This window comes from Rhinichthys klamathensis, unplaced genomic scaffold, assembly GCF_029890125.1.
Source record: "Rhinichthys klamathensis goyatoka isolate OS25496 unplaced genomic scaffold, OSU_Roscu_1.1 h1tg000111l_1, whole genome shotgun sequence".
NCBI classification, from domain to species: domain Eukaryota; kingdom Metazoa; phylum Chordata; class Actinopteri; order Cypriniformes; family Leuciscidae; genus Rhinichthys; species Rhinichthys klamathensis.
The window spans coordinates 6,127,012-6,148,455 of NW_026606649.1; the positions used below are offsets into that span (position 1 = coordinate 6,127,012).

At 35.9% G+C, this 21,444-nt stretch overlaps 2 protein-coding genes across 3 annotated transcripts; one reads left to right on the top strand and one right to left on the bottom strand.

The window, feature by feature from the left end:
* Positions 1-841: 841 nt before the first annotated feature.
* Positions 842-17,133, bottom strand: ubac2 (UBA domain containing 2). Of its 2 annotated transcripts, none has more exons than XM_056254338.1 (9): positions 16,934-17,133; positions 14,457-14,584; positions 13,594-13,713; positions 11,354-11,460; positions 6,250-6,373; positions 5,527-5,574; positions 4,240-4,494; positions 1,413-1,550; positions 842-1,261 (listed from the first exon to the last, which is right to left on the bottom strand). In XM_056254338.1, exons 1-9 carry the CDS (start codon positions 16,965-16,967, stop codon positions 1,154-1,156), a joined length of 1,062 nt encoding a protein of 353 aa, XP_056110313.1. In that variant the 5' UTR covers positions 16,968-17,133; the 3' UTR covers positions 842-1,153. The 2 variants fall into 2 exon arrangements, with proteins under 2 accessions (XP_056110313.1, XP_056110314.1); XM_056254339.1 differs by having other exon boundaries at positions 1,413-1,547; positions 16,934-17,132.
* On the top strand, positions 8,562-9,934 carry gpr183b (G protein-coupled receptor 183b). The gene has a single exon (XM_056254337.1). The coding sequence runs from the start codon at positions 8,581-8,583 to the stop codon at positions 9,649-9,651; it is 1,071 nt and encodes a 356-aa protein (XP_056110312.1). The 5' UTR covers positions 8,562-8,580; the 3' UTR covers positions 9,652-9,934.
* Positions 17,134-21,444: the final 4,311 nt, after the last annotated feature.

Genomic DNA, 21,444 nt, shown 5'->3' on the forward strand with positions numbered 1-21,444 from the left:
AATTTTCACTTTTGGGTGAACTAACCCTTTAAGAGTAGCTAAAGGTTTTTTTTTTTTTTTTTTGGTTTGAACACCATTTGATTAGACAAAATCAAACACTGTGTAAAATAATAATAAAAAAATTACATTATATAAAAATAACAGTCTTATTAGCATAAAACATCACAATCTCAAAAATGTATATTGTTTAAATGGCTGTTCTTTAAATACATGATTTTAATGCTGGTTATGGGTATTAATACTCACTTCAATGAGTTGTTTTAAACAATATTTTACCTTGTCTTTTTATATGACCGAGAAATCATGCTGTTAAAACAAACTTTGTCAGATCAACACAGACAGATATCCTCTTAATATTATTGACTTTTCAGACACCAAAGTCACAATTACAATGACACAATTTGTGTTTGTTTAAAAAAAAAACTCAAAAAAGAACTATTCCGATGCTTTGAAAGATTATTAGATCTCATGCTTTCACAGATTTTGTAGTAGTTTTCCAAACTTTGATTAGTCAGTTCTGGACTAAATTCCAGATTGATTCTGGCCTGTCAGTGGCAGAGGTCTCTTCAAGAAGCCAATACATCCAGGTGTACTTTAAATACACTGCCATACAACTAGCCCTTTATGACTTGACCTAAAAAAAAGGAACAGTTCACCTTAAAAAACATAATTCTGTCATCACTTACTCACCCTCATGTCATTCCAGCTTTGGAACATCAGGCCGAGTCCATTTTTGGATGAACTACACCATTAAGACTTCAGTTTATTTATAACAAAACAGCATGTGGTTTGATAATTCATCAATATATTATAGGATTTTTTAATTAATAGAAGATATAGGTTCAAGGACAACGCCAAATGACACAAGCCCTGAGACACAATGTGTGATGATCCACCATGTTGGCTATGTCCTGTTGATTGGGCTGCAATTGCAAGTCAATTCCTAGTAGCAATACACAACAGCAGGCGCGCCACACTGCCCATTCAATAAGCAGCCAGAAAGAAAGTGACATCATCAGCTCCCGTGAGTTGAGTACCAAAGTCGACTGTTAACTTCTTCCAACAGGTGTAGTCATGACACCAGAGTTATGTTCTTGAGTACTTTTCAACTTGTTTCCCTTGTCCTCTTAGTCATCTTCAATTTATTTTATTTTCAGTGCTGAAGCAAAAAGTTTGTTGCGATGTTAATGTCATTATTAGATGCTCTAAGAGCTTCTTGGGCATCCATCCTTGAGAAACCCATCTCCATTAATCTTGCAACCTATAAATAAAATAGTATAAAATAAAAAATATAGTATCTGGCAAAAATTGTTGAATCTGGCAACCCATGAGGCTAAACAAATCTTCCTGATAGATGATGTAATTAATAAGGTGTGATACAATTGAAAAGAAAACATTACTTGAGATCTCACCTGTTCTTCGACCACATCTGTGTTATCCGGCGGGTGCGTATAGGGGGGCTGTTGTGGCTGAGGACCCTCTTGGAGCCGGTTCTGTCCTCTGTGCCGTAAAGTGGGGAAGAATCTGTTCCAATTGAGGAGACCTGTCTGCTGTGGACAGCCATTAATGACAGGAATTAAACATCACATTTTAAAGTCACCATGAAATCAAAATGTCCTATTTTTTATGGAATATTTCAGTGTTTATTACAAATTAATCAATAACTCAAATGACAGTAGGCTGCTGTCACTTTAAGACTGAATCCAAAAATCCAATATACTGTTACACGTTTTCTTCCGCAACTGTTCATGTCAACTTAAGACAAAACCTACTGTGTATATGTGTCAGTTCAAGACAAGACGACAAGAATTAACACTCAATTCAGTATTCATTCATTATATTAGAGGCGGCTATCTGGGTGCGCTTTAGGGGCAATTCACGGCACGTCTTTTGTGTGCTCAAGTTCATTATTTTAAATGTAGACACGGAACAAGCATAATTCACGTCATCAAATCCCAGATTCTTGGAAATTTGGATCCGGTTCTAAAATGGAACCGGATTTCGGTTCCCAACCCTAGCCATCATAGGGAAGAAAATGTGATGCAATTTTTTGTTTCATGCTGACTTTAAAGACAGTATAGTTGTTACAAGAGTTCAGTAATAGAGGTACCGGTAGTTGTTTTTTTGGTAACAGTAGTGATATTTTTCTCTCTACATTCAAAACCTCCCATTAAAGAAAGACTGAGCAACCTGTCAGCATGATCCCAACAACATTTTTATATCTACCAGTTACAGCGTAAGCAGACTCTAGGCCTAAATTCATAAAGTACATATACAGTAGGACTCAAAGTGACATTGAGAAATGTCAAGAAAATGTCAGAAAATAAGAATAAATAACTTTTCTCATTTTCATAAAGGGCAAAATTATCTTCTTGATCAGGCATCTGTGATGAAAACGTGGTTATCTGAGTTTGTTTACAGGAAACCATCAACTTCCTCTTGTTCAAAAACAAAGAAAATAAATGGAAAAGAAAAACAAGAATTATTGCCTAATATCTTGTTTGATTTGAGTGACAGAAATATGGAAATAGAGCTTGTTCAATAGTTTTAGTTTCTACTCCTCTGATAAGGAAAACATTACTAAGTTATGGAAAACATTACACCCTACTAACAGCATGGTTTCTAGTCTAATAATATGTGAACATACCCTGAAGGAAACACATAAAGGGAAAATAAAATTTAATTCCATTTATACCAATGATTTCACATTGATTGCACATGCTGCTGTTTTGAAAAAGCAATCTTGATTAGGTTGACTGTATCAATCAGGTAAAATGATACCAAATACAAAAAAACACCTAAAACACTAATTATGACACAAATTCACCTAATTTACATATCCAATCCGAAAACATAGGACATAGTACAGGGACCTGAATCAGTGAATCCAGGGCTCCAGACTAACTTTTTGCCTTGGTTGCACTGGTGCGCCTAACTTTTTTTATTTAGGTGCACCCACATTTTTTCTCGGCTCGCGTTGCCTTTAACGCCACAATTTCAAGGTCACCTTTTTATCACGCTCCATATACATTCATATATATTAAATAAATGATTTTAAACAAGAATAAGCTGTAGGTAAATACTTTATTTTTTATTTGAAGCACAATTATACTGTATATAAAATAAAAATAAAAAATTTAAATAAGAAAATGTTTAAAGTGCTTCCTTCAACTTATCCAGAATCATGAAGCACTACTCTAAGGTAAGGGTGTCTTCACACTTGGCATGTTTGGTTTGATTAAAAGGAACCCTGGTGCAATTGCTCTGTCAGTGCGGTTCATTTGATGATGTGAGAACGCTGCTATCCGAACCCTGGTGCGCACCAAACAAGCGGACCGAGACCGCTGAAAAGATGGGTCTCGGCCCGCTTCCAAGCGAACTCTGGAGCAGTTCGAATGAAATATGAAAGCAACACGGACCAAAGACATGTAAATGAACCAAAAAACAGGAATTGATATCACAAGATGCGACCCTAAAAATAACAGAATGCTCAAGCATACATCGTGAGGTTGCCCATCACAAGTTCGGTACAGGCATCAGAACCGCGTTCTGAACTCCTTGCAGCAGATCAAAATACCATCATAGGTACAGTAGGCTATGCACATACAACAAATGCATTTAGACCAGCACACAGGATAGTTTGTAGTTTGGTAAGTTCCGTCACAAAATACACGTCATAAAAGCCGACCAATCAGGTTGTGAAAATATCCCTATGACTTTAGATTCGGTATCTTTAGGTTCAGTGTTAAAAATGCCAATGTGAATGCTAAGCGGACCAGGATTAAATGTTTTTTTTTTTTTTGGCCCAGATCAAACGAACCAAGCAAACCGAACTACAAGTGTGAACACACCCTGACTTAGCTAATTAAAATGCAAAAAAAATAAAAAATACATAAAACTCAAGAAATCATAATTATTTTATTTTCTCCCCTAAATAAGTGTTTCTGATTTAAAAAAAAAAGAAGAAGATTAAAAACAAACTACTGTTCTAAACCATGGCTGTAAGTGAGATTAAAGATGCCCTTATCTCTTGTAAAATTGAAGAAGAAAAATGATATTCAGCTGACCTTCAGTTATCTCCTAGTTCTTAAGGCTAGTTCCTCGTTGTCATTTGAGGGGATGGTGGAATAGCCTTGTGGTTAAAGCTCTGCACTGATAACAAAAATGCTATAGGTAAGTCACTTAACCCCAGGAATTTACAGAGGGACTGTCCCTGTAATAAAAGTACTGTAGATGTACCTGAGCCTGCTGTTGCTGTGCATTTCTCCTGAGGTGTGCCAGCTGAGTCAGGAGCAGTTGCTGGTCCAGCATATCCATCCTCTGCTGTCTCTGGATGTCCAAAGTAGCACCCATCCCCAGCGGAGCCTCTGCAGTGGGCTCAGAATCTGAGAAGACCGGCTCTAGGAGCACAGAACCACATCGGGCCACCCATTCTGGCACACGCAAGAACTTCTGGACAGCCAACTTATTACTGTAATAAAACATGCCGGCGATCTGGAACAGAGTGATTGTAAACGCTTACCATACAAACATGACAGTAACGCAACAACAACAAAAGACAATAGAACCTATTTTAATCAATGATGTTGTAATAAAATCCCAGAGAGTAAACCGATGCCCCATTCTATTTATGACATACTCCAAGTGTTTGTGCTACTTCCGACAACAGGACTAATGGATTAGGAACAGTGTAGACAGCCTCAAGCTGTGCCACAGACACGTTGTAAGTATAATAGAGCGCAGGAGGCTAATAAACAAGGCTTCAGGAGTAAAAAAAAAAAAAAAAAAAAAGTTTTTCTAGAACCTTTCGAACAAATCAATAATGAGCCAGATTAATGAAACCATCAAATCAAAAGAGTTTAGTTGCTTTTAGTCCATTTCTATTAACTTTTAAGAGATCTACTGTATGGTAATGTACTTCTAAAAGTTGACACAAATATTTTCCTCATCCACGCACCGGCAGCTCATTTTGCTAGCAGAGACAATGCTCAAGACAGTGCCACTAGTAATAAAAGTCCCACCTGGACATGTCATTGCAAACCAGTTTGAATTTCTTTATTCAGTGGAACAGAAAAGAAGAAATTTTGAATTATGTGTGCTTTTTTCTTGTCTATACAATTAAAGTCAATGGAGCCTAAAGTTTTTTCGGACCCCATTGACTTTCATTGTACTGGCAAAAACAAAAACAGTCTTCAAAATATGAAAGCGGGTACTGGGAGTTTTTCATCTTTTTAATATATTTCCTTACAAAAAACACCATCACTGTAAGCTCTAATGGTAAATCTTCCTATAGTAGATATTTAATGTTACCTAGCTAATTTCCACTACCCTCCAAAAATCTCCACTACAATTTTATTTCTATGGTAACAACGACTTCTCAGACCAGTGGATCTCGCTTTATGACTGTGTGTCATGTTGAATTTCACTATGCACTTGTAATCAAACTTACTAAAGACCATTTCAGATCAAAACAAGCAAACACAGAAATGTAATGTGATGCAAATCTATGTGAGCCGTTATTCTTACCAGTCCACTACAAGCAACAATCCACATGTAGGCACTTGACGTCAGGAGCTGATGACAAGATAAAAGAACAGACAACAGAAAAAATTCAGAGCTTTTACATCTACAAAATATCTCTGACGCCTCTCAAACCAGCAACACTAATTTACAACCAGCCATAAACAATTGCATGATATAAATAAACATTTTATTTGATGCAAGAGTGGAACAAAAAAACTCAAACATTAACTTAATGAAACCAAAACCAAATCATCTAATATTACAAGATTAAAATACGTTGGCTAGTTGTAAGTAGTTATGTTAAAGCCATGTTTGTGTATGCAGGACTGAAAATGGTGATGAATCTTTAAATGTTCATATGCCATCTACTCTTGTCTGTTTTTCTACTGAGTAAATGTGCAACTTCATCTGTTATCTTTAATATCAAAAAACATCCCCGAAACACAAACCACAATGAATATGTTCTCAGGTACTACAGGATTTCTCGTGTGTCTTGCCTCTGTTATCTTACTGACAATTTATTTGTGGTTTCTGCTCTTGCAAAATGGTGTTTTAGCCATTTAAACTGCATGTGAACTTCACTTGCTTGTGAAGAAAGGGTGCAACTGCCAGTAAATGTCACTTATTATCTTGAGATATCATGTAGCAGTGGCTTTAACTTTTTATATGTAGCTTTTGAGATATATAAAAAAAAAAAAGGATTTGTTAATTGCAGTCGGAGCTCACCTGTGCACCCACAATGTATGTCAGAGACTTGTTTGTGATTGAGACATGGCCAAGCAACTGAGTGACCTGAACACGTGGGATGGAGTTGTAGAAAGGCACAAAGAGAGCAAAGACTGGGCCCAGCCTGAGAAAGAGAGAGAAAAAAAAGTTAAAAATGGGGAAAATCATTGAAAGTCAATCCTCAACCTTGTTGATAGTGACATATGATAGTGTCTAAAGAGAAAATCTTAAAATCTAGTTTAAAACACATGTGAAAGTTCTTAGAAATATAATCCTTGTCTTAGTTTCATATGGTTTTGAAAAAAAAAAGTATAAAATATACAAAAATATATACATATGCAAAAAGTATTTTAAAGAAATGTTTAAATTTTGTGACATGTTTTTGGGGTCCACTAGAATAGGTTTTAATGCTTGAATAAAAAAAATTATTTTAAAAAAATCACATATTTTACACTGTCGCAGAACCTCTCTTCTCAGTCTGTCATTAATGCTGTTTAGTTCCGGTCTCCATGAAGCCCCTCCTTCCAAAAAGCACAATGTAATTTGATTGGTTGGCTGAACCAGTGTGTTGTGATTTGTCAACTGCTTTGAGCATGTTTAGGAAATGTCATACCCCTTACAATAACCACAAGTTTCAACAAACTACGAACGAACGCAACTCAACGAGAGACCACGCCCCCCTTTTTTTGGTAATGCCTTGGGCGGTAATTATTTAAATGAGAAGACTTTTTCACGTTTAAACAGCACATTACACACTAAAGGAAGTTGAAAATGTAAAAAAGCATATGTCCTCTTTTAGTTGAAACAACAGTTTCCTTCCACCTTAATAATTATTTTCAATGTAATAAAGACCAAAAACATTGTTACTCACAATACATCAGTGAAAACAGTCACATGTTTTTCCTAGTTACCTTGATAATACTTCATATAATATACCAAAAAAAAGGAAACCGAGAAGTGCCGTACATCAAATGCATAGATATTTCACAGACATAAGCATAATATTTGTAAGAATTTATGTGTCCCCAAAGGTGATAGAGAAGCTCTGTGGTAAGTAGTTTCCAAGTAGTTTTAAGATGAGAGCCAATAACAATAAAGCAGATGAGCCAATAACATGAACATCAAATTCTCAGTACAATGAAGCAACAACGATTGCAAAATTCAGAATATGTTTCATGAACCATTTAAGAGGTGCAGAAAAGACAATGGGGTAACTGATAATGGCAACTAGTACATTAATTAATAATAAAAAATTAAATATATATATATATATATATATATATATATATATATATATATATATATATATATATATATATATATATATATATATATATATATATATAATTTGTATTGATGTGTGAAACTAAATGTGTTTCTCAATGGGGATTCAATACAAATCAACAGTAATGGTTGTCTGACGTAAAAATGACCTGATGTCTTAGTGAAAGCCACACGATTTTTCACTTCCCCATATAAACTTAAGCAGCCTCCCCACACTGCTAGAAAGAGAAAGAGGTAAAAGGAAAGAGAGGAACAGAGTAACAGACAGTTAGAAAGAGGCAGGAAGAGATGCTAAACTCTCACTTTTGCTCACTTTTATACTGCTACATTTATATAAAAGTGTGATTAGATATAGAGAAAGAGTAGCACAAATGTCTGACTAAAGATCTTCTCTATATGCCATCTGGTGAGTATATCATTCCATTAAATTATAGATAGAAGGGGCAGAGGAGATACAAGTATATACGTTATGGAAAGAAAAATGTTTCAGAAAAGATTTTATATAATTTTATGGTGACCATGTTTGCAATTACTGGTTTACACAAAAATATTGAGCAGATATTAACATTAAGCAACATATTAACTGTTTTTAACATTGATTGAATTATAAGAAATGTTACTTGAGCACCAAAAATCAGCATATTATAATGATTTATGAAGGATCATGTGACATGAAGAATGGAGTTAGGGCTGCTTTGTCAGAATAGGAATAAATTACATTTTAAATTACATTAAAATAGAAAACAGTTATTTTAAATTGTAATAATAATAATTATTATTATTATTATTATTATTCACAATATTACTGTTTAAACTGTATTTTTGATCAAATAAAAGTAGCCTAGGGGGAGTATAAGAGACTTTTTTCAAAAACATTTTAAAAATTTGTACCGACCCCAAAATTTTGAGTGCTAGTATAAATATATATATATATTATTTATATATATATATATATATATATATATATATATATATATATATATATATAGGCCTATATAAAATACCAGTTTCCTCTCTTTTCTTCAGTGAACTTTCCTGTGTATAACTATGACGAATCAAGATTTCGGCCAAAACTGCACCAACTTGTATGACCATCGTCCAGTGGCGCGAGTTCTCATACCTCTGATCTACTCCATCATTTGTCCAGTGGGACTTTTTGGAAATGCCCTGGCTCTTCATGTGGTGATCTCCAAAATCACCAAACTTAATTCAACCACTTTTTATTCTGCCAACCTGGCTGTGTCTGATATCCTATTCTGCCTGTCGCTTCCCTTACGGGCCGTTTACTACGGCCTTGGCTTCAACTGGCCCATGGGGGAAGGACTCTGTAAAGCCACAGCACTGCTCTTCTATTTAAACTGCTATGCCGGAGTTAACTTCATGACCTGTCTGGCAGTCGATCGTTTTGTGGCGCTGGTGTTTCCTCTGAGGCTGGTGAAATTGAGAAAGGCAAAAAACGCGAAGTTTATGTGTCTGGCCATATGGCTTCTGGTGTTTGCCCAGACATTGCCTCTCCTGACCATTAACTTGACCAAAACAGAGTCTGATGGCAGTATCACCTGTATGGAATACCCCAATTTTGAGGGAGTTTTCAAAGGGCTGCCCTACATGCTGATCATAGGAGTAGTTCTAGGCTTTGTCGCCCCGGTTGCGATAATTATCGCTTGCTATTCCATACTGACCCATAAATTATGTCTAGCAGCAAAGTCGAATCGGCTAACGGAACGTTCTGGAAGGACCAAAAAAGCAAGAGGAGTTATCGCAGGGGTGGTATTTGTATTTGTGGTGTGTTTCAGCCCATACCATCTAGACCTCCTGCAATACATGATTCGGAAACTTCTCTATAAACCAGACTGCATGGAGCTTCAGTCCTTTCAGATATCCCTGCATATTACAGTGTGTCTTATGAACCTGAATTCATGCCTGGATCCCTTTGTTTACTTCTTCGCGTGTAAAGGCTATAAGCAGAAAGTGATGAGGATGATGAAGTGGCAGGTTGGCACCCACTTCTCCAGTGTTGGAAGAGCCTCGCCTGAAAGTTCAGGCACAGGTGATGTGCACGGCACACGCCGCAAAAACAACAATATACCTATGAACTCTATAAAAGAAGGTCAGTAAAACTGTTACCGTCAAAAGCCGACTTAAGGTGATGAAACGTCACAACAAACTTGGAATTGAGGGTTAACCCTCCGGGGTCGGCAAACGCGCCGGCGCGTTTTGCTGGATTTTCTTCACATAGTAGCACAATATACTTAAATTACTCCATTTATAGTCATACAGAAAAAAGAAATATGAAAAAAGAATCTGTGAGATGTCTACTTTTGTATGTGTCCACTTACAATAAAAACAAAACATTGTGCTTTTGTAAAATAAAGAAAATAAACAGGGTATGCTTTCTGCCTCTCCGTACAATTTTCAAAAGTCTTGTGAAGAAATAATCAGAATGGGTTTCATGACCTTATTTCAGTGACATTTGTTTTTTTTGTTTTTCTCACAAACCACGCATAAATGTCATTATCCCAAAACTACAAACTTTTACATACATGCTGCTGACATATTATTGTAGCAGAGTTTGTGCAGTGTAATCAGATTTAGCCATGAAAATGTCACAAGTAACAGAAATAAGCACAAATGTCAGAGCATGTCAGAACACCTCCAGGACCCAGAAAACACCTCAGACCCCAGAGGGTCAACCACAGATGGCCTAAATGGTCACTAATGGTCATAGACAGACACCAAATGCGTCCCTCCACATTTTAAACAGCACACACTTCATGAAACAGGTGGACGCTAGGCAAGCACTGCCATCCAAGTTGAGTGACAAATCAAAAACACTATTTCATTCAAAATTTAATTGATAATGGGAGAGTTGATCAAAAATGAAAATTCGTCAATGTTCACTAACCAGTTTCAAAACGGCATGACGTTCTTTCTTCTATGGAACATAAAAGAAGACATTTTAACAAATGTCTAGCTGGTGTGGCTTGTTTTTCCCTTTTTTTTTTGGACCATACAATGGAAGTCAATGGCCACCAAAACGGTTTGGTTATTATCATTCTTCAAAATATCTTTTTTTGTGTGTCCACGGAAGACAGAAAGTCAAAAAGTTTTGGGGTATTTTTGGGAGAACTATCCCTTTAATGAAGAACAGATAATGGGTTTCCCATACATACGTTTGAAAATTGCAAAATACAGCAGTTAAACTAGATCAAAAAGCTGTTTTTATTGTGAAAAAGTGAGTGTGGATGAATCAACCAAGATGTCACAAGTCAAGCTGAGAGATGATGACACCTGAAACATGTACTTTGTGGATTTCATAAGACTTAAAAAAAAATATAATGTTTTTTTGATTGACTGGTGCATGACACCATCTTAGATTAGTGTTGTTATTACAGATTATCAAGACCACTCTATGAACGTATCTTATAAATAATTGTCTGAGAGCTAGTAGTACAAAGGAAATAACTTGAAATAAGAGTGTGCTTCACTTTCACAAGATACTGTTACTGTTGTTGTCATAAGACTGTCATTTCAACATTTATTTCATATATTGGTGAAGTAAAGAATACTTTCACAACAATACAATGAGACAAGAAAGTTAATCCAAATGACAATCTCAAAAAGGGGAAGTTGATGTTTGTTCCACAGAACACACAAGAACTGCACTTTGACATACAGACAGTGTTGCTGGAATATGATGCCATTCTTTGATAATACATTCTGTGCTTGAGGCATACAGTAAATGCACATGGCAAAACTGTTAAATGCGCCTAATAGTTTGTAAAGACCTAAACATGGTACAGAAAGTCATGTTACTCACAGTCCAGCTGGAAGAACATCCACCTGAAGTTCAAAAATGAAGCGAAGAGCCTCTATCAGCAGCAAGTCCACAAAAGCAGAGAGAATCCAGGCTCCAAAAAGGAAGGACTAAACATCGTGGTCAAAAATATGACAATGTTTTAGGTGTATAGTTTTCTCCAAAAGGATAATGACATTTTAACAACAACAAAAAACATAGATGTTTTCAGTAATTCGCATGTGAATGGATGAGCACATTAAAGGAAATGCTAAACCTGCTAAAGTTTCATACATTTTAAATGCTTCCAAAAACTTAGTCAAATGATTGCCAGATAAGATGCAGGTGCTCCAAGTTTCCATTTGACCTTTATGCACTTTATCTTGAACTAGTAGGCTTGTTTGACTGCAACATTATTCTTTCAACAGACATTTACATCGATAGTCTGGCGTTATAATTTATTTGCTTTTGGTGTACTGTGGAGTGGGTAAAACTGTTTTTAATGGCAGGCTAGCAGTTACCGTTGACTCGCGCTGGCCTAGCACCGGCGAACTATGCAACTGGAAGGACTGGATAACATTTTTTGTAAACTGTCTCCACTGATAAATAACACCCAGGCTAACTTGGAAATGAGATCCGATGTCCAAAATCCTGAACCACCCCTTTAATGTCACCTCTGTATGGAAGCCCATTCCCGCATTTATGACATACTTATATCATAATTTAATATATGCTAATGCTAATTATTTCCTATCTGCTTTTCTGCTGTTATCTCGGGACGCTAGTCCCGAGGTAAATAACGTTCATCAGTTCCAGTTTGTATCCAGCCTCTCACGGAGACTTCAGATGCCCCAACACCTGCGATGAGATGACTAACCGCCTGTGAAGAGACGACTCGACGCCGGCGATATGTTATGCCCTAAATTAATACATGATTAACTAACTGTATTTTTTCTATGTACATTTCTGAAATGCACTTTCTGTAAAGCTGATTTGAAACAATATGTATTGTGAAAAGCGCTATACAAATAAATTTGAATTGAATTGAATAATTACGAGATAAAAAGTTCATTGATCTGACGCGACCCGACACAGGATGAATTGTGAATACATTAATGAGTATTTTAAACGTGGTTTTAGCTATTAATGATAAGATTATTGCCTTATAAGATGAATGGCATGGAATAGCTCTGAGCAAAGGCACTCTTGAAAGGATTTTAAGCAAGAACTTTGGCGCAGAAAAAACAAAACGGACGTGGCGGCTTGCATTGAACATATTCTGATGTGTTAGTTATTATGGAAAATTGATCCCCAGAACACTGGAAGAATATTTTGTAATGCACGATTTCGTTAGAGAACGAATGTATCTAACCCTCTACGTTCTCGGTTTTTTGAGAACCTATGAAATCCTAAAGTAATGACACTGCTGGTACACAGTTATCTTATCTTAGGGTGGCGCTGTTCTGGGGATCATATTTCCATAATAACACCTCCTGTTGCAACTGTTCCGCAGCCGAACTTGCACTGTTTCCCTATCAGTTAAAATACCATTCAAACAACATTTCTGGTGCATCCATAACCATGACATTGGCCAGAGGTTTGAACTGAAGTTCTTCAATGAAAGCAGCCACATCCGTTTTGATCTTTCTGCGCCAAAGCTTGTTCTTGCTTAAAATCCTTTCAAGAGTGCCTTTGCTCACAGCTATTCCATGCCGTTCAGCTTATAAGACAAGAATTCCATCATTAATAGCTAAAACAACGTTTAAAATACATTTAAAATGTTCGCATTTTGAGACTTTCTGAAAACCACTTAGCGCTTTCCAAAAACCTTATTTTCAGAAAAATATCTCATATTTGTACTGCATAGATTTTGCAATGTAATATAAAACACAGAAGTAAAAAAAAATGTACAAATAGGAAGAGAGACAAAGGTGCTATCCGCTTGTTAAGTTGCAACGTAATGAATGCCGTTTTCAGGCCCAAGTCGTTTCACTTGACAATACAATCTCAACAGCCGTTTATGAGCACTATTCATTCATATTACACATTTAAGATTAGCTTTTAAAAACGTATGTTGTACACAACAGTCTCTCCGTGCTCACGACATCCCGGAGATCAGTATTTTAATGATTTATAAAAGATTTTAACTAAGTAGTATTACATCACACCGTGAGTGTAGTGTATATTGGCACCGTTCCTTGTTTTCTTTTGGCACCTGATAGAGCGTTAGAGACACGAGCGGATTATTCACACCAGAGACTTACAGCAAATTTGTGGCTGCCAAACCTCCTCTCAAATATGCGGAAATTGTAGATAAGCAAACTGCTGCAGAAAGTGTCTTTCAGGTCCAGGCAGATGAGCCGTCCACTCACCAGCCTCCAGAACTACAAGAGAGACATGGAAAACACACACAATATTAGAAATATTTCAAAAATATTATAGACAATCACAATCTAATAAAATGTATCGATTATATGTGAAAATTGATCTGAAGTACCGACCTGGTGTTTACAAAGCGAAAGTGCAAAGAATAAGTCAAACGCCCAGTACAAAAAAAAAAATTAAAATAAAAGGTAAAACAACAATGTCGGACAAATTTGAAGTTGGAGGAGAACTACATTTTTTTATTTCTTGCTTTTGACTCAATAGCTAAATTATTTTACTACAAAATTTTTTTAGAGCAATTTACAGTGTTTAAGTCACCACGAAATCAAAATGGACAATTTTTTTCTTTTTAATGGAATACTGCAGTATGTATTATAAATGATATGTGCACAATTTAACACACTTTTTTTAAAAATTTTAATTTGTGTGCCCTCGTAATCTTTCATCAAAATAACTTCCTCTTGCAACAACATCTCTTCTCTTCTCTGGTCAGGTGACGTATTTTCGGCACAAGGGCGGGACAATTTGTCACTCACATAAGATCACACAGCAATTACAATGCAAACCAAAACAATCCAATCAATTCCTGATGGACAAAATCATTTCCCGCCTAACATTTACGTTGCAATAGCGAAGAAAAGACTACCACACCTTCAGTTTCATGCTGACTTTAAAAGTGTACATTTTATATAGTTCACTGAATTATTCAAGTAAATTCAAGTAGATTGGTGTATTATCTCACCTGTTTGTCCTGCCTGACAGCCTGGAGGTTGTATATGAACATATCCTGGTACTGAGGCAGAAGCACAGTCAGCAGTACAGAGAGGACTGTAGGAAGCAGCAGTAAGCTCTTGGATAGGGGTGCTTTATCTGTGGGACAGCAGAGAAGTCATGTCAAAGGGATGAAAGTTTATTTTCCAAATTGGGGACCTATAGGTCCTTTTGGTAAATATGTGAGTTCACCAAGTGCAGTCAGCATAGACGGCAGTCAGACACACCGGTTTATGTATGTGTTATTTTAGTATAATTGAAATACTATTAAAGTTTTTATTTATAAATTATAAATTAGTTTTCATTTTAATATTTTCTGTTTCAATTTTTTTTGTTTTTTATATTTTGGGTCAATAACATGACAGTTATTTTATGTCCTTTGAAAAAAAGTATTTAAAAGGTACAATATGTAGGATTTTTCGCCGCTAGGGGTCTCTAACCTCTTACAATAACAAAGGCGTACATATCAATGACGCAAAGCATTAAGCGGAATTATGGATCTTGTCGTTTGATGTTTTGAAAACTTTGATGTTTTTAACATGAAAAACATCATTTTTCTCTGTCAAGTCGAAGTTAGTCGCGGACATGGAGCTCTTGGGATCTCGAAAGATGTTGATCTTCGTTTTAGTCCTCTTTTTGTCTCAAAGTCTGCTTGCCATGGCCCTAGGGTTGCCACCTATGTCTGATAAAAAACCGGGACATATCGATTCATGACTTTTTGCCCCTTTATTAAACATTTAAAATATTCACAAATTATATGGACAAAATGGTTTAAGGCCAAACACTATATTTCTAAGGCTATAGATGATTTATAGGCTATTATAAATGTTTCTGAAAAAGTAACGAGGCATTTTAAATGTTTATTAATAAACTTAGGCCTAGGCTATTTTCTAATTCGGCTGCAACATATCTCCATCTCCGCTGTAAAGCGGATGCACCTTTAGATAAGAAATTCATATGGATTAATTAGACTGTATTTTCTTTCGATTCGAATTTGTTCGTTTAAAAGTGGACATTTCAAGCTTTAGCCTATGGGCTTGTTTATTTTTGAAACGCGATCCAGTTCAGGGAGACCATAAAAGAGCGCGACTGATTGTTTTATTTTATTTTACAAAAGCACAATGTTTTCTTATTGTGAGTTTACACAAATAAAAGTAGTTGCGAATGATGTATTGTTCCGAATGATGTTTATTTTCTATGACCAGAAATGATAGAGTAGGCCTATTTTAAGTTGTTTCCACTGTTGATAGAAAAACGGAAGTGCTCGCGCCCGCGCAGCAAGCGCGCTCCACACTCCGATTACATGCACTTCTTGAGGCAGACTCACAGACGCACACTAGCACACACACGCAAGGTCTCTCGCTCTCTCCCTCTCTGCCGTTGCGCGCGCTACACAGTTTGAACATACATATTCACGTAGCCTTTCGAAAACCGGAACATTCAGTGTCCCGGGAGAGTGCATAAATTTCCCGGGACAGGTTATTAAAAAGAAGGACAATCCCGGTAAAACCGGGACAGGTGGCAACCCTACATGGCCCATAATGTTTGAACAAAACAACAACAGCGTGAGCGTCCTGCTAAGAATAACCCAGTTGTCCACGTCTGTCACCATGGTTACTATGGCAGTACGAGCGGAAACCGAGGGTAACGCGGATATGACGCCATTGTCTGGCGACTCCTCACCCCTGTTGACATGTCCCGTTTGCTTGGTTAAAATCGTAATTTTATCACAATTTACAAATAGTTGGAAACATTAGGGATATTGTAAGTAATCAACTAAGCAAAATATATAACATTGGCCTAGTGGTTTTAGGATATTTTACTGCAAAAATCCTACATATTGTACCCTTAAATTAATGACGTATCACTTTATACTATAAAACGTACTTAGTTTGAATTTATTTTCAGTGCAATGAAATAATCATTATTATTGTATGTTTTGGTATCTTAAACCCTCAAACTGCCTATGGCATTTTTTTTAAAATGTAAACCAAATTTAAAATCGAACGATATAATTATGTTGTATTTCACAGAAGAAATAAAATCACATGCCTAGAACAGCTTAAGAAAGGGTAAATTAATTTGCATTATTACATCAGTAATAATGTGAACTGAGGCTCTTTGCTTTTTCAAGAAGGTGTTGGTTATGGTGATTTTAAGAAGAGTTCATTCAGTCTCTAACGTTATATGTCTAACTCATAGTAAAGACTTAACACAATAATAACATGTCGCATTTCCGAGAGAAGCGCCTGGTTTCACACCCAACTTTTTAAACGATAGCAAAACTTCCTGTCTTAAATCACGAGTCAAAGCAAAATCATTTGAAGGCAAGGATGATGTGTGAAGTGCGATAATAATCGATTAAAGGTCATGACGACTGAGCTTTAATCCGAATGAATGACAGCAGGATATGATCTTCATGACATGATGATTTTGAGCTATACTTACACAATCCCCACGAACCGGTGGACGTAAACATCATGCCACTTACGCGGAATATAACTAAGAATACTAACAAGATTACGTTTTAAAGGCACTGAATTTACAACGTAAAAACATTAGAAGTTAAATGGAAATCTCGCCATAAGAGAGGGAAGGGGGAAAGGGTATCAAGGATGGTGCCTCGCAGGAGACAAACTTCATCCGCGTCACTCCTACGAAATAAGCGTTTTCTGTTATGAGCCACTAGAGGCCGTGAGTTAGTGACTTTACCACACAGGTTGTTTCTTCTTTTATGTCAATTAATTTGACTTATAAATATGGCTATATATATATGTCATAATTTCAACTTTTCACATAAATAAGTTAGTACGTCGAAAATGTAACAACTCTAAAAACAAATTAGGCTACTAGCGAAATTAAGCATGGGTTTTTTTTCCCTCATGTGGCAGAAATGGGCTTCCTTCCATAGTTTTAGTCTACTGTTTTTCATAACAAATGTATTTGTCTTACAGAAACTGCTCTAAACATGGAAATGGGTGATTGTCCATGTTTTTAATCATCCATGGTTTTGTCTGATTACAATGGTTATAAATAGCACAGTTGCTTAAAGCTTTTAAAATAAAACTGTTTTCAAGAGTGAATCCAGATTACCATTAGCCTACCTTTGTAACAAATCACTAGCATTTTAATAATCCTAATTTTTTTAAACATTTTTAAACGATCAATTGTAATAAGGTATTTCATTCAAAAACATGCTAAAATAAACAGAGAAACACCTATTTTAGTGGAAAATTTAGTGTTTACCTTTTTTGATGGCACAATTTATTTTTAACAAGTACGTTTAATTACCACAATGAATTAATTCACAAAATGAAAATTATATGTCCTTGTCCAAGCATAGGTTGTAACAACAGCCTTTGCATTTGACATCAATGTACAATGAATGTACACAGTTTATGGATATGAGCTTTCTTTAATTTGAAGCAGATAAAAATGGGAATAATGTACCAATATAGAAACATAGCGCAAACCAACAAAAATGCAAACATTTTTTTCTTTCATTTCTGCCCAATAATTTTATTTAGGCGCATCATAATAAGACAGAAAATTATTTCTATATTATATATATATATATATATATATATATATATATATATATATATATATACAGTATATATATATATATATATCCTATACAGTATATATATATATATATATATATCCTAAGTGGTAGTATGTAATCTTTATTTATTTTCACTATTATTTAATACAGTATATATATATATATATATATATATATATATATATATATCCTAAGTGGTAGTATGTAATCTTTATTTATTTTCACTATTATTTAATGAAATGTGAAATAAAGCGAAATGAAACACTGGATCACTGTCAGCGTCTCTCAAAGAAAATAGTATGAAGTCCAACATTTTTACAGTCTATGCATTTACCTTTAAAATTCTACATTTGGAAATTGTGTTGGGCTTGGGCCTACAGATTTTATTCTACTGCACTGTGGCTTAATGACCACACGGTGGCAGCGCAAACTGCCGGATTAATTGACTAGTCATATAGTGACAATTACAAAAACAAGATTGATTAAACCAACTTTGTTATCTATCACTTACAAAGCATGCATTTTATGTCCCTAAACTATGCAACTTTGCATATCACTACAAAAAAAAAGAAGGTTTAAATTAAATCTATTTAAATTAGCTATATTTGTCAAAGGATGAAATTAGTTTATTTAATGCCAAAGTAAATATACTTGCTTTGTCATTTAAAAGACTGCATTGCTTTGAAGATTTGAATCATGTTTACTACGTTTTTAAAGTTCCTTCTCCTCATGAAATGGTTAGTTAAATACTTTCACAATTTTTTTTTTTTTTTTTTAATGACATTGTCTTAATGATCTTTGGAGCAATATTGACCAGATCTTTAAAAATTAAAAAAAGTTATTTTATGACTTGATGAAATGACCCACTGTGGAAATACAGTTTCACTGTGTTCTTGATGTCTTTCCTTTTAGTTTTAGGGAGAAACCTTTTAACTGAGCCACATCAATGAATGGTAAAGACTCAAAATCATGCTTGTTCGGGAAACTTGAAAATCAACGGTATACCGTTTTTTAAATAGGAATTACACAGCATCCACGGTGGGCCAATCCACTGTTCTTCTTGGCCTTCCTGGTCTTGAGATTTTCAGAACCTGCATGGTGAGTCTCCTTGAATAATTGACAGTACCACTATGTGAACATTTCATCAAAATACAAACTTGTTTTCACCCCTACCATTGTTCAGTCAGTTCATCCATGTAGTATGTGGTTTGAAGATGTTTGATTGGTTTTCCTTAACCTTCAATACAACTGTGTTGTTTTGTTCAGTAATATGGGAGTTTACTTAAAGGGATAGTTCACCCAAAAATGAAAATTCAGTCATTATTTACTCACACTATAAGTGCACTATTAAAGGGTTAGTTCACCAAAAAATGAAAATTCTGTCAGTAATTACTCACCCTCATGTTGTTCCAACCCCGTAAGACTTTCGTTCATCTTCGGAACACAAATTAAGATATTTTTGATTAAATCTGAGAGCTGGATCACTCCTCCATAGGCTTCTAAAAGGGGTCATATAATGCCATTTTTGTACAAGCTAATATGATTCTTTAGAGTCTAAATTAAAACTTTGTAATATACTTTAATTAAAAATTCTCATTAGTATTGTAAGAAAACACTTATTTTACCTGGTCAAAACAGCTCTGTTTTCAGCACGCCGTTTCAGTGCATATGACTTTAAATGATAATGAGCTTTACTCACCCCGCCCCTCTGTTCTGTGTACACCGTTTGTAACACAATAACCATAACGCGTTGTTCATTATAGACGTGGGATTATGAATTATATTGAGAACGTCGTACATAGAAAACATGCCGTAATGTACCCTGAGTGTAAACATTAGACGCGTTCATTGTGAAGCGTGCATCTAGCGATTTACAAAGATTAATATTAAAGGTTAATAAAACGTTACACTCACTTCAGTTGTTTTGGAGGTTCAGCAGGAACACGAATACCGGTCCAGGAGCAGCTTCTTAGCAAAACCAGCTTTATACTGACCCTCCTCGTTTATGAGCAGTCTGGTGAAAAATGATTCGCGCAAACATGAACGCATTGACGTTGCTCGTGGGGAATATTCCCTTCGAAAACAAACTCAGCCACTGCGTCTTCAGCGGTTTCGGATTTAGGAACATTAAAATGACTGTGTTCGTTATTACACCCAAGAACAGAACACCACAATCGCTTAGACGCCATTCTGCTCATAGACAGTGCTCCAGCATATCAACAATGACCGCGCCGGTCCGCGCAGACTATGATTGACAGCTGGCTCACGAGCGAGGGCGGGTCTGTGTTGAAACGCGGCTGTCATTCAACAATCGTGGGAGGGGTTTCCGACCGTGTGACGTCACAAGGTCGAACGGCTTGATTTGAGACAGGGGAAAACATACAAGGAGATTAAAACAAAAACACTGAATGGATTTTTATAATTTTATGATGTTTGTGTACCAGCACTGCCAACACACATTTCAGTACAATCAACTTGTAAAAGTGCATGTACCATTATATGACCCCTTTAAGGGATCGAAACTGACCGGCCCAAAAGTTATGAAAGACATTGTTAAAATAGTCCGAGTGACTGCAGTGCCTCAATCTTAAGTTTATCAAGCGACGAGAATACTTTTTGTGCGCAAAAAAACAAACAAAATAACGACTTTATTCAACTAATCATTTCCTTCTCTGTGGGCCGTGATATTTCACGTACTGAAACTACGCAAAGCTTCTAGGTTGTACTTGTACGTCACGCATCTCACACATGACCAGCGTCGGCCAATAGTGAGCCTACGTGTGACGTGCAACACAGAAGCTTTGCGCAATATCACTACGTGAAATATCACGGCCCACAGAGAAGGAAATGATTAGTTAAATAAAGTCGTTATTTTTGTTCGTTTTTTTATAAACTTATTGAGCCACTGTAGTCACTCGGACTATTTTAACAATGTCTTTCATAACTTTTGGGCCGGTCAGTTTCGATCCCTTAAGAAGCCTATGGAGGCTCTCAAATTTGATCCAGCTCTCAGATTTAATCAAAAATAATATCTTAATTCGTGTTCCGAAGATGAACGAAAGTCTGACGGGGTTGGAACAACATGAGGCTGAGTAATTACTGACAGAATTTTCATTTTTGGGTGAACTAACCCTTTAATCAATGATTATTAATCAAAATGCGGCACACAGATCCTAGAAAATTGTGCACATACTTTCTTCTCTGAGCTGAATATCTGTGTTGTGTTCTAGCTGCAGCAACAACAAAGAGAGTTCTTGCATTCACATCTGTCAGATGTCATTTTTACTGTCATCTGACAACCAGAGACCTTGACCTCAGATCCTCGTATCTCCCAATAATAAGACCATCTGGTTTAACCAACTGTGTGGTGCTGCTGTGTTGTTCATTCTAAACA

Coding starts and splice junctions, on each gene's coding strand:
- gpr183b (XM_056254337.1), top strand. CDS start 8,581: ATGACGAATCAAGATTTCGGCCAAAACTGCACCAACTTGTATGACCAT.
- ubac2 (XM_056254338.1), bottom strand. CDS start 16,967: ATGATGTTTACGTCCACCGGTTCGTGGGGATTGT. Junction 1,551..4,239: donor CACAGCAACAGCAGGCTCAG/GTACATCTACAG, acceptor GGCTGTCCACAG/CAGACAGGTCTCCTCAATTG. Junction 1,262..1,412: donor CAGATGTGGTCGAAGAACAG/GTGAGATCTCAA, acceptor TTTTATTTATAG/GTTGCAAGATTAATGGAGAT.